The sequence below is a fragment of the Haliaeetus albicilla genome, chromosome 5, assembly GCF_947461875.1.
Source record: "Haliaeetus albicilla chromosome 5, bHalAlb1.1, whole genome shotgun sequence".
In the NCBI taxonomy this organism is placed as follows: domain Eukaryota; kingdom Metazoa; phylum Chordata; class Aves; order Accipitriformes; family Accipitridae; genus Haliaeetus; species Haliaeetus albicilla.
In genome coordinates, this window is record NC_091487.1 from 3,382,250 (window position 1) to 3,399,136 (window position 16,887).

The window sequence follows — 16,887 nt, forward strand, 5'->3', positions numbered from 1 at the left end:
CAGGTTTAAAATACAAGCCTAAAATAACTTTACCTTTAGTATCTGGATGTATCCATGATGTTGCACAATTAATCTTCAAAGGACAACCATCAAAGACTTTGGAAAAACATGCTCCCATCTGAAAAACACCAAAACTAAAACCTGAAACAAGTTTACAGTATAAAGTGTTTATCTTCTGGCACTTGGCCACTTAATACACACCTGTACACACCGCTGCTGCTCTTTTTTCAGACACAAACTTACTCTAATATGCCTTGATGCAAAACATTTTTATCTTCCCCAAAAACTACAATGCAGCCTCCCAAACTTTTTGGTAGGCTTAGTATACATTAAGAAAGGCAAAGAGGGATCAGAATGACATGAACAATTTAAGTACCTACTGGGTAAAAACAATATTGAGTGCTTATATAAATGGCATATGAAGGGAAAACAAGCAGAAATTTACAAGCAGTAACATGGTCTCGCATTACTACCATCTCTCTCCCTTTCTCTCTACTAAGCAGGGACTGCCCCTGGACATCACAACTCACAGAGCCAGTGAAGTCTCCAACCCTTCACATCTAGACTGAATGGCAAAAGGAAGTTTTTAAGAAAAGGAAACAAATATTGCGGATTCAGTACACGAAAAGTATGAGATGCAGAAAATCACCCCAGATGAGCTGGTGGCTTATTCTAGCATAAACCTTCTGACACTAGAGAAATGCCATGACAGCAGGCTTGCAGTAACTCCTACTGTAAATGAGATTTCTTACCAGCACCTTCGGTGTTGGTGGCAAACCATTGATTGCTGGCTTCTGTGGGAAGAAAGAAAGATCATAAAATAACTCCCATGCACTGATATAAAACTAGCTAGGTAACATGACAATGAAATCAGACTGAGAGTCACAATACTTACAGGAAAATCTCTTTTCTCTTTTTTACGTGGCAGTTGAGGGATTTGTCCAGACCCTTCTGCATTTTCTTCAATGAGTTTCAGCATGCCATCCCCATTTCCTGAAAAGAGGCCCATACACATTTTGTAGCTCACTTGACACAGTGAAATAGAAAATATTTTGTTTCCTATTCTCTCTTCTCCCCTCTGTCTAGCAGAAGCAGAGAAGCGAGCTCTGAAACTTCCATATTCTCAGGGTTCTCAGGTAGCTGAACCCTTCCAAGGACAGCTGGCCACTTTTCTGTGTGCTAAGCTACACAGTAATAAAGGCTTTCCATTATCTAAACAGTCCTTGGGCCAAACACAGCTGAGAATAAAGCTGTTGCAAGGTCCTTGCAGATGGTCCTCCCTGCACACTTGTTGTTTTTATGCTATTCCTGCAGCCAACACAGTAATGGTATTGACTAGCTGAGCGTCCTTGTTTTGGGAAGCACACTTCCACCATGGGTCATGGCTCTAATAAGAACCAGCACACATGTAAAAAGGAAAGCTGCACCTCGTGATCAGCTTGTATTAAAAAAAATTATCTACTGAAAATAGTTGACTCTAGAACTGATATCCTTTTACAGGAAGCAAGTCACCTTTAGGAAATGTAATGCATTTACCTAAGTCACTGTATCTAGCTGTGAGCAATCCAGGGCTACTGATGCTGCTGGTCATACCAACGGGGGTAGAATCGGTCTGAGGTCCGCAAACAGGGATACTTTGCCTCCTGTGAGCTGGTGGGGCTCTGCTCTGTGAGTCTGGGAAATGTTTTATCGTCTGACATTTCTCATCATCTGGGAGGTTTTCCTCAGGATAACTGTTTATTCTCGGCTACAACAAACCAAAGAGGTGAAGGTTACCTGGGAAATGGCACCTGGAAGCATAAACTTCAGACAAGTTTAGTTCAAGTCAGACTGCTTCTACACACACACACACACACACACACACACACAAAAAATAAATCAGCCTTTGAAAAAAGACATTTTACAGCAGAATAATCTAAGAGGTATTCCTTCTCTGATGGAAAATCACAGCAGCAGACAGAATGCTGATCAAGAGGACATCCCACACAGCACGCTCTCTTTAGAGGGAAAATACCTACAAGTCACTTTGTCTAGGGCAGCATACAAGGCCAGGAGTCCCCAGAGGTCAAGACCATACAGACTGCAAGTCAGCATAAAATATGAAGCTGCACAAAGTCTGCTACCAAATGGTATTTAACAGAACTTGTCACCTACTGAGAGCATCAGACAGAAGCGCTGCAGAGGCTGCACATGTGGGGTTTGTTGCCTAAAACTCTTAAAACCCACCATCTCTTACCTTAGGAGGTAGTGGAGGTGGCCCTGCTCGCTTTAGTGTTGACCTACAATGAAAAGGTGCAGTAGTCGTCTTAGTTAAACCAACAACATAAACAGAATTACTTGAGAACACAGACTGTAAATAGGATGAGCCAGATGCATAGAAAAGATGGATCACAGCTTTGCACAAACAGGGTTAAACTAGAAGTCCAAGAGTGGGGAAAAAAGCACGTTAATCTTGTTAGAAGTATAGTTTTCTGATAAACTCACTTTCTTTCATAAATGCTAATGTTATAGAGCGTTCTGTGGTGAAGAGCATTGGAAATTAGCAAATACACATACATTCAGGGACTAAGTTCAGTGCAGCTTGCAGCTTTCACTCTGGATCAGACAAACGTTTGGGCACCAGAGGAGCTGCGCATACCCTACCAGAGCTCTGCAGGAATATCTGCATGTCCTGTCACTACTGGGCCTGGCTCATGATTGATGGATTAATCAACACAAAATCTGCTTTAAAGTATTAGGCACTTCCGTATGCCCCCTAAGATAACCTGAGGAAGGAGAGCAAGGGTAGAAAGCATTGCTTTGCGGACATTCTCCTGACGATCAGATAAACAGTCAAGCGTGCGTTAGACCTTTGAGTGCAACCAGCCCTCACTTATTTATGAGTGGCAAAGCTGCCTGCAGCATTTTAAGGAAAGAGGTTTTGCCAGAACGCTGCCTGCTTTAGCGAGAGCCGCATGGAATAAACACAACTGTACATGAAGGAGGTCCACTCACTCTTCAACATCTTCACTCCCATCGCCAAATTTTGTAAGCAGTCCCCTAGGTAAAATGTTTATAAAATTAAGACCTCTGCTCTAAGGTCGACACGTGCAACTAAACCGATCGGTGATGTCATTAGTTTCATAACAAGCATGTCCCAGCCCTCTTCAAAACAAACTATTTCTCTCTTGTTCACTGAATTAAGCCCTTTTTCATTTAGTATGGTCCTTTCCTTCCCCTCACCCCACAACAATCATTGAAGCTGTCTTCCATACCAGATACCATCAACTCATCTTTCATTTCCCTACCTGGTATTTTAAACATTGTTGAAATGGCTAATAACAGTACAATATAAAAGAAGAAGGAAAAAAACCCAACCAAAACAAACCAAAGATGAGAACAGAGGAAGTTACTGGGAGACAAATGGAGAAAAGCCTTTACAAAGGGAAGTTTCCTCCTTTAGTGTTATATGCTGAAGACACAGACTGTTTCCCATTACAGTGGGAATTTTTGTTTCAAAGCTACTCCAGGGTCAAAAAAGAAATTGTGACTACAGGATCAAAGCAGCACTGAAAATATAATCCTGAAACAAACAAAAACTGATAAAGTTTTGCAAAATGGCAATTTTCAAGCTGCATCTTCAAAAAAAAAAATTAATTGAATTAAATCTAAAAAAATCTAAACCATAAATCTAAATCCAATAAAAAGCATTCCTTAGTATGCTGTTGTGACATTGTGAAGTCTAGGCTTCCGCATTTAGGAATTGTGAGGTGGAAGAGAAGCTGGCTGGCTCAGTGTTCAACCAGGGACAGGCTTCTCAGGCTGCAGCAGCCCGGTGCAGTCCAAGTCTCTGCATGCAGAGCAGACACCCCCGTACCCCACCAACTCACACATCCTTCCACATTCCACAACACACCACATCACCCACTGAGGAATGACCACAGGGGTAACTAACAGGAAAACAAAAGCATATTACACAAAAACTAACACAGCCAAATTTGGATTAATGTAAAATTTCCCTTCAAGTTACTTCTGAAAGGAAAGCAGCAGACAGTTGCCAAGAGGAACTATTAAAAAATGTAAAACGGAGAAAGTACAACCATCAACAAAAATCACCTCCACAATACAGAAAATTTATAAAAAAGCAATTTTAAAATGGTACAATAAGGGTGAGAAAAAAAACAGTAAGTTCAGTCATCAGGTACACATTCTGGTATTCCCCGTTCCAGTCAAGTAATTCCCAAGTCGAAGATATCAATCACCATACACTCTGATAAAAGCCAAAGGGCATGAAATGCAAGGACCCTCTCCAGCACACTTCCTATCTGTACATCCCTGGTATTACTCAGAATTGCTGGGACAGAGGAGTTATGCGTTTCCTGTTTATCTTTTCAAACTGGAAGTGGTTTCCAAGTAAGCAGCATGGATTCACCATCCAGAAACTTTATGCCTGTCCTCCTTTCAATGCTAAATCTGTATCTATGTACCAATTTATAGCCCTAGCAACATTTGCTATGGCTACATTCATTCTGCTTTTAATACTGCCTGGTATAGACAAACTTAATAACACTACGGAAACAGAATCAAATCACTAAGTCACTTTGCCAGGAGGAGCTTCCCTCCCTCCCTGCTCCTCGACTCCGCAGATTCCAGCTGTCTGCAGAAAAGCCAGCACTCACGAGAAAGGCTTTCATTCTGCAGCTCATCAGGGTCACACAAACAAACCGAGAGAGGGAAGGAAAGCAGTCGCTGTCATTACTGGACAGGGAGAGGCAGGGCCTAGAGAGCCACCCCAAACTTTTACTACAATGAGAGGGAGAACAGAAAAAACAGGTTGAACTTAAAAAGATCCAAATACTGGCCATCTCCGTGACATGGCCAGCTTTCTGGGGGGCTGTAATGTCAGCTGACAGCTTATGCAAGACTTCATCTGCAAACAAGCCAAAGAAATTCACTGTTTTCTACTCAGTTCCAAACAAAGATGGGAAACGGGCCCTTTTAGCTGAGCAATTATTTCAACAGAAATACCATCTTTCCCTACATATGTGCATCAGTCAGTATTATTGAACCTCCATATTCTTTACTGCAAATTCAAAGATTGCCTTTAAAGGCAGAATCCAATATTTTGCAGCAAAAGGAAGCCACATACCTAATAAATTCAGTCCTAACTTGGACAGAGTTGTGCTCCCTTACTTCAGGCATGCTTTATCCCAGTGGAAATCAGTTATAGCGTATCTTTACCTAAAACATTTCACCCCAGAACACTACATGACTGTATTACAAATTACACTGATCAGACACCTACAGCAGAAGCAGTCATGCCGTCGTGCTGAACTCAGTAAAACTCAATCTTCAGAACTGGTTTCTCCTTCTCTTTCTTGCAAGGACCCAACTTCAGGGCTGCAAACATGCTTTGCCACAGGATGTCACAACCACAGCCGTGGCTCAGAAAAGAAGTGCAAGGCCAGCGCAGGATCCTGAACTCAGCCCTTGCAAGGTTACCAGCTTTGCTTCAGAAATTTGACTTTGGCTGTGTTATTTCAGTCTGCTGACCATACATTTACACTTCACTTTCCCACCTACAACTGGGGAGCTACAACAAATTTAAAACAAACTACTGTTCGTGGTTCAAAGAGATTAAAACCCATTCCCCAAGAGAATGCCCAACCAACTGCAGGAGGAGGACTGCATACGGGGTAAAATCTCCTTTAACTTTACGATTATTAAAGTGGATTAGGACTTATGGTTTTATTTTCCACCATAGCTCAATTTTTCTTTCAGAGTGTATTTTCATATGAGGCACAGAAATAAAAGATGTTTTTAAACTCTGTACTTACTTGCTGCTTCCACCATCAACAAAAGGATTCCAATGCGAAGCAAAGTCACTTCCAGCTGCCACAACCTGAAGACGCAGAAATTTTCATTTTTTTCCCCTCCTGTCAAACTGAAGTACCTTATCCACAGCACACGAAGAGGCCTGGGAGATCCCCAGGCCCTGCAGAATGACCCATAAGCAGTAAAATAAAATTCCAAAGTGAAATAATATTTTACAACCTAATTATAAAGCAACTGTTGAAAAGCTATCTTCCTCCTAATAGACTCAGACTTAAAAGCAGCACCTGGAAACGGTATAACGCCAGTATCAAGTGGCAATAAGTGACATGATAGCAAAAATTTATGGTGAAAACTCAGTAAAGATTTTCTACTCGGGGCACTTCCAAGACACTCTTCCAGCAAGAGGACATACTGGAGCCACCTCCAAACCCATATGAAATGCCATCAGCAGAGGCTGGGAGCATTCCCATCACTAGACATGGCACTGAGGGGACCCCACCGGTAACAACATGTACAGATCTGATCAGTCACATTCAAAAAAAAGATGAACTTGTACCTACCTGGTGAACTGGAGTACAGCTGTAAAAAACAGGAATGGGATTTTTCTGTAGTGCTGAGCACTAATGTCTCCAAATCCAAATTAACGGCAGCTGTTGCTATTCACAACACTTATTAAAAAATGGAGCCCTTGTGTACACAGGCACATACTAAGCCCAAAGAACATTAATTAGCTGATCTGCAGTAAACTGCTGAGGGCTGGAACAAACAGCAGCAGCTCACAGGGGGGCAAAACTGGCAGCCTTCCAAGAAACAAGCAGCAAATAAACCCTGATGATGGGAAGATCAGGGACTCAAATGCAGAATGGCCTCTTCACATTATCAAATTGGCAGATGTCGTTTTCATCTGAGCATGACTCTCTGCACAAAGCATGGAGGGCAATTCATTTTCTTAAAAATGTGGCAATTGTCTGGGGACCAAGAGTGGTCTTCTCATGACTTTATACTTCAGAGACATATTACTTAGAGTTGAACCACAAAACAATGAAGGCACTATGATTTTAATAAATGAAGGAAAAAACAAACTTGTCCTTACCATTTCATCCCGAGCTTCTGTTTCTTTCCGTAGAGGGGGCTCAAACTGCAGCTTATCAACTACAAAACATGACATTTTCAAATTTAATACAGACAACATTATACCAGTGCCCTTTCAATGCTTACTACAGTGAAACACGTGTTGTAACAGACCTAAATATTATGTACACAACACTTAATTTGCCTACAAAATATGACCATGACTTTAATATCAGCGCTATTGTCTAAATGCTTAAATTTGCAAATGTGAAACCCACAAGAAAGAAACAGACCAAAAGTAAATACCAAGTCATTATATGAAAGTACACTAAAACATAACTATGTAACCACGTGTCACTTTTAATGCATGTGAAAGAGAAGAAAGAGGCTTTTTAACAGCAACCTCCGTAAAAGTGTGATGTATGTGATGCAGAGGAGCGGAGAGCATTTACACTACAAAAGATGTTTGTCCAAACCTGGAGAAAGATAATTTCTACCCTCAAAATTTCAACTTAGATCCAACTGAGTAGTGTATTGATATGGAGGGAAAACGGAAAAAAGGGGAAAACGGAAAAAAGGGGAAAACGGAAAAAAGGGGAAAACGGAAAAAAGGGGAAAACGGAAAAAAGGGGAAAACGGAAAAAAGGGGAAAACGGAAAAAAGGGGAAAACGGAAAAAAGGGGAAAACGGAAAAAAGGGGAAAACGGAAAAAAGGGGAAAACGGAAAAAAGGGGAAAACAGAAAAAAGGGGAAAACAGAAAAAAGGGGAAAACAGAAAAAAGGGGAAAACGGAAAAAAGGGGAAAACGGAAAAAAGGGGAAAACGGAAAAAAGGGGAAAACGGAAAAAAGAAAAAAGGTTACATTAAAAGAAAATGCATTATGTTAACGCAGACCCTGGTCAGGACAGCTATTGCAATCACAAGTGCTCCATCAGGGCCAAGAAAAGGTTTCCCTTATGAATTTGAAACAATGTGCAGACAAAACACAAAATGCTACATTTTTTCTGTATTTTCTCATCACACCATGACACCCAATATACTCCTGTGAAAAGATGGCCTCCTAATTATCAATTCACTCTCTTTTTTTGATGTTTGCATGTTATTAGTGTTTTTGCTGTTTTAAGTAAGGCTGCATGGTCTGACAGAAATCACAGAGCTGAAAGGCTATGCTGGTCATGCAAGGTTTCCACATAAAAATTACAATGCTGCAATGAGATGGAACGAAACAGCGGAAAAATATGCAAGTTTTAATTTTGGTTTTGGAAAAATATTATTGAAGATTCATGTGTATGTGCTGTTTCTTCTGGTTTTGTTTCTCAAACGTGCCAACAGTGGAAGAGACTTTCCACAGTACCCAACAAAAGAATGACACCGACATCCTCCATCGGTACAAGCAAACCAACACCACAAAACCGGCAAAGCACTTCAGGAACTTACAGTTTATCTCCGATGCTGTTCTTTCTGCCCTAATGTTCCTGTTCGTAGAACGAATCGTATGGCGGATAACGGAGTGAGGCTGCAAGGGTTATAAATGGAAAAAGCTAAGAAAAGTTGCGTGGCTTTCTGTTGTATCTCAATCTACAAGCAAATCAACAAGGAGGAAGAATAGCTGTTGCAGTCACACACTGTAACACGCACTGCCTTTGTCGTAGCCTCGCACAGGCTATGCACAGGACCCTTCCACGCACCCACAGCGTAACTGTGACAAGTGTCATGCTGTGGCACTATTTCCTGGCTTCTCCCGCATGGTAACTCTAAAATCGGAGCTCTAAAAATGCTGGGGCAGAGTCCCTGTCAAGCTGCCATCTTACATTCCCAAAGCAAAGCAGGGTATTTAAACCGTAGTTCGACCTAAAGAGAGAAAATAAAAGATGTTCTCACCTCAAAATCATCATCATCAACTTCACTGTAGTGTGTATGGTTGTCAGGATTATTAACTTTGTCCAGCAGCTCAACTGCTAAAGATCTTGACAGACCAGGCTGCCCTACAAAGCTATGCTAGAACCACAGAAAAGAACAAGTTACAGTATGCAACTTTCATTAATAAACATCCAATATAGAATGTTACTGAATTTTGCCTTCTTTCTGGGGGCCTGAGTATTTCTTTAATGACTCCTTAATGGCTAGACTTTCTAACCCCTCTATAAGCATGGAAACACCAGGCTTCTGGCCACTTGTAAATTGGAAATTAAACCGAGTCAAACAAACAATTACACCTTAACTTAATTTTTTACAACTTCAGTCAAGTTTAGGAAGGCAGAAGTAGATACACAAACAACTGCTAAATACATCCATTTTCTGTTTGGGTGACAGAAAAGGTCAACATCTACGCAGCTATATTTAAGAGGCTGACACACCCACTTGCAGAAAGGACAAGGCTGAAGACAGAACATGAAGCAAATTTCTGTAATTGTTCCTACCAAAAATCTTGATACTGAACAAAATCTTCCTACTTCCTACAATTAACCAATGTCTCTTTCCTTCAGATTTCACCACCCATGTAAGATCAGAGGAAGAAAATTGTTCCAGCTTGGTTTCCTATTGATATATTGCTCACTTTGAAGCAAGAGATCTCTTACTGATGTCACCAAACGTTCCAAGTCACTTACAGAAAGGAGTCTGTCTGCTGTCGGTCTCTTCTTTGGATTTTTTGTAAGTGCTATTTTGACAAAATTATGGAATGTTGACGACCTTAAAGAAAGTGACGTTTTATGTTTAATTTTTCAAGAAGATATTTTTGATTTTACACAGTTACTAAACACATTACAAACAGGTGTGCTAAATTAGAATGTTGTCCAGGTACCTCACCTCAGGTTTCAATAATTATATTTCCAAGTCAACAAAATAGCAAAAAAACCCCCATTTGATTCATGGAACTTGCATAGAAAACATTTTGGTACAGAAAATAAACCAAACACTATTTCAACTTTTCCCAGTTTCCATTGTTACGGAATTAGGTATCAGAAATAAAATAAAATAAAAATTGTGAATTACGTACCCAGCAAACCCTCAAAATCTAGGCAAACCTACCAATTTCACTGTTCTTGGCTACAGGTGGGAAAATAAAATACAAAGTTCTAGACAGAGACTCAACTTACTTCTCAAAATGCTTTGTTGCTATTTTCAGAACAACTTAGGTGACTGTGTCATATCACCTCTTTTTAGATCTGAATTATGACTTGATGTTATGACTGGACCTACAATTTTTCAAGCATTTTTCTTGCAATTGCATTTGTGTTAGTATGCCTCTCTGGGGACAATATTAGCCCGAGTCTGCTTGCTTTCCAATCACATTACAAAACACATTTCCTCTTCTAGTCACAGCATCTGCGAAGGCGGCACTGGAGAAGTAAAGTGCATTGGCTAGGGTTACACTGAGCAGTTTCAATACAGGAAACATGCACTTAGAAGTATTGTCTCCCTTCCTCTAGCACACATCTGCCCACCCCAACACCTCAAGGTAAAAACATTGTACAGCAGCATCATTAGCAAAAAATCCTGCATACCAGAATTGTTTTGAGTCTCATAAATAAGATGTTAGTATCTGTGGTACAAAATCCTGCAGGCGCTAGGAAGGTATCACAGGTTAAAGACATCATGAAAGGATTAAACGATTACCTGTCCCATTGACAGTGGCAAATGCCCTACAATAGGAATTAAGGGGAAGGATAAAAATAATTTTTCTTCCTAGAACATACAAAGAGGACTGGAGAAGGGAGATTTCATTTCCCTCTGATCACTGGCAGGGATCAATTTACATAGGTAGGGCTGTCCTGTCCCATACTGATGGTCTTCCGTCATGTCAGAAAATGTCTGATACTGGACTTTAACCCTCTTGTTTGCTTTCAGACACCTATAAAAAACAACTAGTTGTTTCTCAGTGAAAATTCCTGCAAGTGAAGTCACCTCTCAGGTTCCTGAGTTTAAATCTAGCACACATTATTTTTCACTGCCTCCCTTCTTCAGTAATGACAAATAGTTTTTTCACATTATCTACAAAATACTGAACAAAGGAAAGAGTTTAACCTACCATTTTGCTTTTTCCTTTAGCTTTGGCGGTTGAAAATTACTTTTTGACATTAAAAACAAAGCCCTAAAGGTAAAGGAAAAATAATGTTATTATACAGTAAAAAAAGAATTAATTTCATTCCAATATCTAAACACTTTAATACTTTACAGTAACAATCATATTGGTGAAACTGGATTATAGTCTATACTGTGTTAGAGAACAGACACAGTAAAGCTGTTCATTTTCTTATCTTTAAATAAGATCTTTTTATCACCATGCATAATCCTGTTAAACATAAGGCTACAGCTTCTCTAGCCATTTACTATCACTGGATAGTAAATCTGCACCTGTTCTTAATCAGATTGTTGATGACACTACAAAGTTGTTGGTGGTTGTGGTTGGTTTTTTAATTTAAAAATTTTGGTTATTATTTCAATTCTAAATTTAAGTCTGTAGTTTCAGACTGATGCCTTAAAAACACACACAGCTCACACAGAAAGCAGAGGTTTGATGAAGGAATCCTAGCATGAGTTTCTAGGTCTGAGCTACAAAGAAGTTTAAACTACATCATAACAGTCCCTGCTGGGACTGAAGAGGGTCTTGGAGATAAGCAAGCTCCCCAGACAGCAGACCTCATCGGGTGAAGATCAAACATGGGCGGCTGAAGCTCTGCAAGTTCAATCGCTGTTATGCCAACTGCCCAGATATCGCAGAGCTGGTTATATCCACCATTCTTTTCCACCGCTGCAACTTCTGGAGCCATCCTTTAAAAGCAAAGGCATTGTTCAGTGAAAGCACCAGCCGCTTCTGAATCAGTGCCTGCAGACGGGAGGCACAAAGCTCTTCACATAACCCTAGAGCAGAAACCTCCCCAGAGAGCGTAAGCCAAGGAAAAGCCCGATGTCCCCCTCCCCTCACCCAGCATTAGGGGAGTGGAGAAGCACACAGAGGTGATGTGTTTTGCCTGAGGTCACGGGCTGGAGAGCAGCACTAGGAATAGAACCAGTCTCATGATTCCTGGTGAAATGCTTTAATGACCAGATAATCTTCCTGCCCTCAGTCCTCCTTCTCCAACAGGATAAAGAGGGCAGCGAACAATTAAAACCATTGTCTGGATTAAGCTGTACATACGTGTTCAGTCTATACCAAGAATACCACCCTAGGCATCTCAACTGCATCACAGTAATCCCAGAAACCAACAGCAGTTAAATTTGCATATATAATCCAGCTCAAGATTTACAATGATATATTTGCATATTAAATATTGTCTTGTACAGACATTAATCAGTAGAGATGATTTAAAGATAGTTTAAAATCTGTTTTTCTTCACAATTCTTTCTGCACAGAAATTGAAAAGGCATTGTTAAGTTCATTCACTAAAAGTGTAAGAAGTTACTGAGAAACTAAATGACCATTAGGTATCCAGAAAAAGGGGAGAATGTTCTGCATTAATAAACTTGTGAGAAACAGCAATCCTGCCTCAAATATCAGGTAGCTTGTGTTACAGCAACAGAGCAGCTACAATCAGTGCTTCCCAGATTTTTACCATTCAGGCATTTTACTTGGAAGAAAGTGAATTTATCCAATTGCTATATAAATTTAAAAGTATGTGTGTATACTTCATTGTGTGTATTTTAGAATTCTTGGCATAAATGCAGACTTAGCTTTGCGTACAATCATAGCAATCAAAGTAGTTTATTACCAGTAAGGGGTACCGATAAATGATTTCCTTTTCGCAATGGTGGCTGTTATTTTTGCTGCTACACCGAAGTCAGCTGGAAAAAAAATTATCATAGACTTAGAAATCTCATTTTAAGACCCCAATTCTACTCTAGGAAGTATCATTTTATGAAAGAACAGTCACGTTTCTCATCCAAATTAAAAATCCATTAAGCTTCAACAGTTAAAGATTAATGATGAGATCAGCTAATGCCTTCACTGACATGACTTCAAATCGAAAAGTTTAGTTTCTACATACAGCTCACTCATGATCCTGTTCCTCTCCTAGCTATTTTTCCATCTCACAATACAGCAACCAAGCAACCTCACAAAATTTAGTGGATATTCAATTTAATATTCAAGAGGAAAAATAGCATCATGCTTTGGAAACAGTACTATTTCTGTGTTACTTACAGAGGAACTGCGGGGGGGCATCTGTTCCCTTTTCTGGAGACTCTGTCTAGGGGACAATAATCCCTTGCTATGAGCTGCATATAATCAGGTGGTCTCGCAGAGCCAAAAATCATTGAAGTCCTTTTTATTTTTATTGCATTTGTAGTACAATAGCTGGAGGATAATTGTGGGCAAATCCAACTAGCTTAGCAGGCAAAAGGAAGGTATCAGTGGATGACCCAAGTTTAATGCAGTTAGTGGAATCTCCTATCAGTTTCAAGGTTTTACTCTTTTTTTTTTTCTTCCCCCTCCTTCTTCTTTAAAAAGCCATACTTTCCTAGCACAGCACTCCTGGTTCACCACAGGGTAGTAAATGTGTTGAACCACACAGCTTTTCTGAAGAGCAGCAATGCAGCTAATGCACAACCACCCGAATTCCAACACTGAACACAGGAAGATGATGAGCATCCCATTCCTTCTCCCATGATGTCTGCTCCCTACCACCTGTAGAGCCGTAACTACATGCAGACTACTGTGAAGTGGGGCATCAGACAAGCAGATAGGGGTTTTGAAGGCAGTGCACTCAGATAACAAGAGATTGAATGTGTTTGTGCTGTGCTAGATGGAAAGCATCACTGGAGGAAGCCAGTAATACAGATCTCTTCTGAGTTTTCATCTGTAGACCTCAGAGGGCTTGCAAAGGAGGAGAGTTTCCTCTTCACCTGTGTGGAAATGCTCAACATCATACACTGGGCTAGAGGCACAGCCAGGATCAGACCCCACTTTTCCACAGGCTGCCAGGCTCAGGAGATGCTGTCTCACACAGCAGATCCTTGGAAGCTCTGAGGAAGAAATGCCGTTCTGGCTAGGAACAAACACGTTGCTATCCAGGTAACCCCAACCTGGCAAATTCCAGGGAAACCTGGGAGGCTTCAAGGCTTGGTGGTTGAAAAAAGAAATTATCTGTAACTTCTTGATAGAATGCAAAACTTCTCATCTCATACATACACAAGCCCATGGATACACACTTTCTGTCATCAACTATTACCCCAAATAAGAATAAGAACATCCTACAGTGCAACATCAAAAGGTTCATGCCACTGAGAACAGTATCTAATAAAATTGACTGCAACAATACAGAAGATCTGCTGTATTATGCTTTATCATTTGTAGCAAGCTCAATCTTTGCTCTGCATGTGCTGTTCAACACAAACCAAAGCCTTACAAAAGCTGAATATTCTTCTTGGGAGGCATGGTCTCTACATTCTGGTTATTTTTTTGTCTTAATGGAATGATAAAAGTAAAAGGCAACTTGCTAAATCAAAGTATCCCAGCTGGTACTGTAGATTTTGATTGATCAAATTAAAACATTCCCATTTGCTTTCTGTCTTATTATTAAATTCAGGCAACTTACCTAATTTGACATCTCCGTGGTCTGTTAGTAGAATATTTGCACCCTAAAACATAATAAATAGAAAGTTAAAAATCTTTTAACAGGAACATTTTTCTGCACGAGAAAGTTTAAGATAAGCTTCTCAAAGTTCCAAGTTACCTTTATATCTCTATGCATTTTGCCCTTCATATGCAAATAAGCAAGACCCTGGAAATGAAAGAGATACAACACATCATTTTGCCATTTGTTAACATACTACAAAGCCAGTCCCATTTAATAAATTTAAATTACTCAATGTATTTTATTTCAAAGTGGAGAAATTTGAGATTTGCAGATAAGAGGTATGCTGCATTCTGTTCCTCATCTCTCCCAGCTCCAGCCAATACATGTGAAGACACGTTTAAACCAGTCATGGTGTAACATTTTACATAGATACATGTGTATTTTCAAAACAAAACTCAAGATACATCACCTTTTCCCTTTACTAAAATTAACTATATTTCCAAAATCTTGAAGGTTTCAACAAGCAGGTGTTTAGCCTTTAAGCTGCCCTTCCAGCAATACAAGTTCCTGCAGTAAGAAGAGATCAGGAACAGAACTGCCAAGCAGATGAGTTCATGGGTCTACACCCCTGCCTCTGGCAGCGACCAGTTCAGCCACAGCTTCAGGGAAAGGCGTGCATCCCCATGATTCTCTCACATAATTATTCATGGATACCCAGAATAGGGAAGGAAAACCTCCTTTAAGAAACAAGCTGCCTGCATCATCTTACCTTGCATTTCTAAACTTATTAGCAATCACAAAATGAAACAGAATTTTAGTCATCTGGTTGCAGTATTTTTCCTCTACAAATTAGAATTTACTGCCACGATTAAGCTGGCAGTTTAAAGTTTAAAATGTGCCTTTTTTTTCATTACTAAGCTACCTACTCTCACTTACTAGCTATTAGCTGTTTTCTGCAACAAGATTCAAAAAATTCTCCTAAACAACTGCTGCACTGAATCACTGTGTTAGAACAATGGATGAAAATAGCCCAGACATCATTGTGGTCACAGCCTGTGAAGACCTGTCCTCCACTGTTTCCCTGAAACCAACAGCATCACCAAAGAAACAGGAGCAGGACAGAGTTTCAGTATTTTGGTCCTGTAGTGAGATCCGCAGAGACGGCTGCTCTTGTGTAAACTCCTTTGCAAATTACAGCACAGAAGCAGCACTGCTCTGACAATGATTTTAAGCAAGTATTTGCACTGCATTACTGGAGTTTCTTGCTAATTTTTATTTACAAAATGGAAACTAATAGATTAACCCTGGTTAATTGGTTTCAGTTGGCTTCCCAATGCTTAAAAATGTAAGTGATGGTACTGCAGTGCTTTCTGAAATCATCTTCTGTATCTACTTTCTGTACATGGAACAAACACTTATTGAATACCTGCAGAAGTACAGTACCTGTAAAGTTTCTCTGCATACATATGCAATTTGTAACTCTGACAGAGGTCCTGTTACTGAAAACAAAGATTAAAAGGTGTGTAAATCTACAATACACAACACACAAATAACATTGTGAAGCAACCAAAAAGTGGTATCTCCATGCAAAAGTTAAAGACCAATTTTACATGAACTGTATTTTACATTGAGCTGAAAAGAGGGTTTTATTTGGTTGTTTTACAGAAAGGCTTTCTGTAAAAAAAAAAACAACACACAAAACCACCAAAACACACCACCACCACAATAACAGAAGACAATACCCACAGTGAGAAGAAAACTTGTTTTCACAGAAATCTAATTATCATTTTAGAAGTGATTTCATAGTAATGCAATATCCTGTATTCTGAGGAAGGTAAAAAACAATAAAAGTGACTGCTGCTAATTTTTTAATATTAGAAATGACAATGTTCTATACTAGGGGCCCACGGGACTTAGAATTGTTTTAAAGCTATTTGTACTAACTGGCTGAAAAATAAAGCAGAAAAAGTTCTGGTATTCAAAAACTCCATGTCACCATTTAAAGGCAGAACAAGTCCCCAGACTGCTTTTCCAGCAACTCCAATAAATTCTTCTACAGAATCAACAACTCTAGATGAAACCTCAGAGAGGAAACTAATAATAAAAGAGTGGTACAGTATTGCACAGGAGCGGGAATAAGAGTAATTTTTACCCTTTAAAGATCAAATTTTGAGATTTCCCAGTGAAAACTGCTTCCTTACACCATGCACAGTCTCCGTATCCAATTAGTGGGACTTCTGGTTGTGAACTTTTTTAGAGGTCTTTTTTCCACTCCTTCAGAAAGCAGATAACCTGATTCTGCACATGGCTTTCAGAGACAGGGGCTGAGAGAAGCCAAGATGCAGGCGAGCTCCCAGTGTACAGCAACTGCAGCTACTGAAGAGCTCTCCACTGGAATAACTCAAAAGCTCTTTGGGTCAGTCCCCTAAGCATCGTGGAGAAAAATAAACAGCACGATGATTAAAAAATAAAGCATGTTCTGCCC

At 39.9% G+C, this 16,887-nt stretch overlaps 1 protein-coding gene across 3 annotated transcripts in view; it reads right to left on the minus strand.

Moving 5' to 3' along the window:
* Positions 1–16,887, minus strand: part of MAP4K5 (mitogen-activated protein kinase kinase kinase kinase 5) — a 72,738-nt gene that overhangs the window by 17,684 nt on the left and 38,167 nt on the right. For 2 of the 3 annotated variants that reach the window (XM_069783033.1, XM_069783035.1), the window contains 17 exons: positions 15,846–15,901; positions 14,559–14,606; positions 14,421–14,463; positions 12,597–12,669; positions 11,527–11,658; positions 10,916–10,978; positions 9,495–9,576; positions 8,767–8,883; positions 8,323–8,401; positions 6,908–6,966; positions 5,817–5,881; positions 2,995–3,039; positions 2,237–2,279; positions 1,537–1,747; positions 896–993; positions 753–794; positions 34–118 (listed from right to left, as the gene is read on the minus strand). In XM_069783033.1, the coding sequence (XP_069639134.1) occupies positions 34–118; positions 753–794; positions 896–993; positions 1,537–1,747; positions 2,237–2,279; positions 2,995–3,039; positions 5,817–5,881; positions 6,908–6,966; positions 8,323–8,401; positions 8,767–8,883; positions 9,495–9,576; positions 10,916–10,978; positions 11,527–11,658; positions 12,597–12,669; positions 14,421–14,463; positions 14,559–14,606; positions 15,846–15,901 (1,341 nt within the window). The remainder of the gene's footprint in view (positions 1–33; positions 119–752; positions 795–895; positions 994–1,536; positions 1,748–2,236; positions 2,280–2,994; positions 3,040–5,816; positions 5,882–6,907; positions 6,967–8,322; positions 8,402–8,766; positions 8,884–9,494; positions 9,577–10,915; positions 10,979–11,526; positions 11,659–12,596; positions 12,670–14,420; positions 14,464–14,558; positions 14,607–15,845; positions 15,902–16,887) is intronic. The other variant, XM_069783034.1, reaches the window with a different exon arrangement.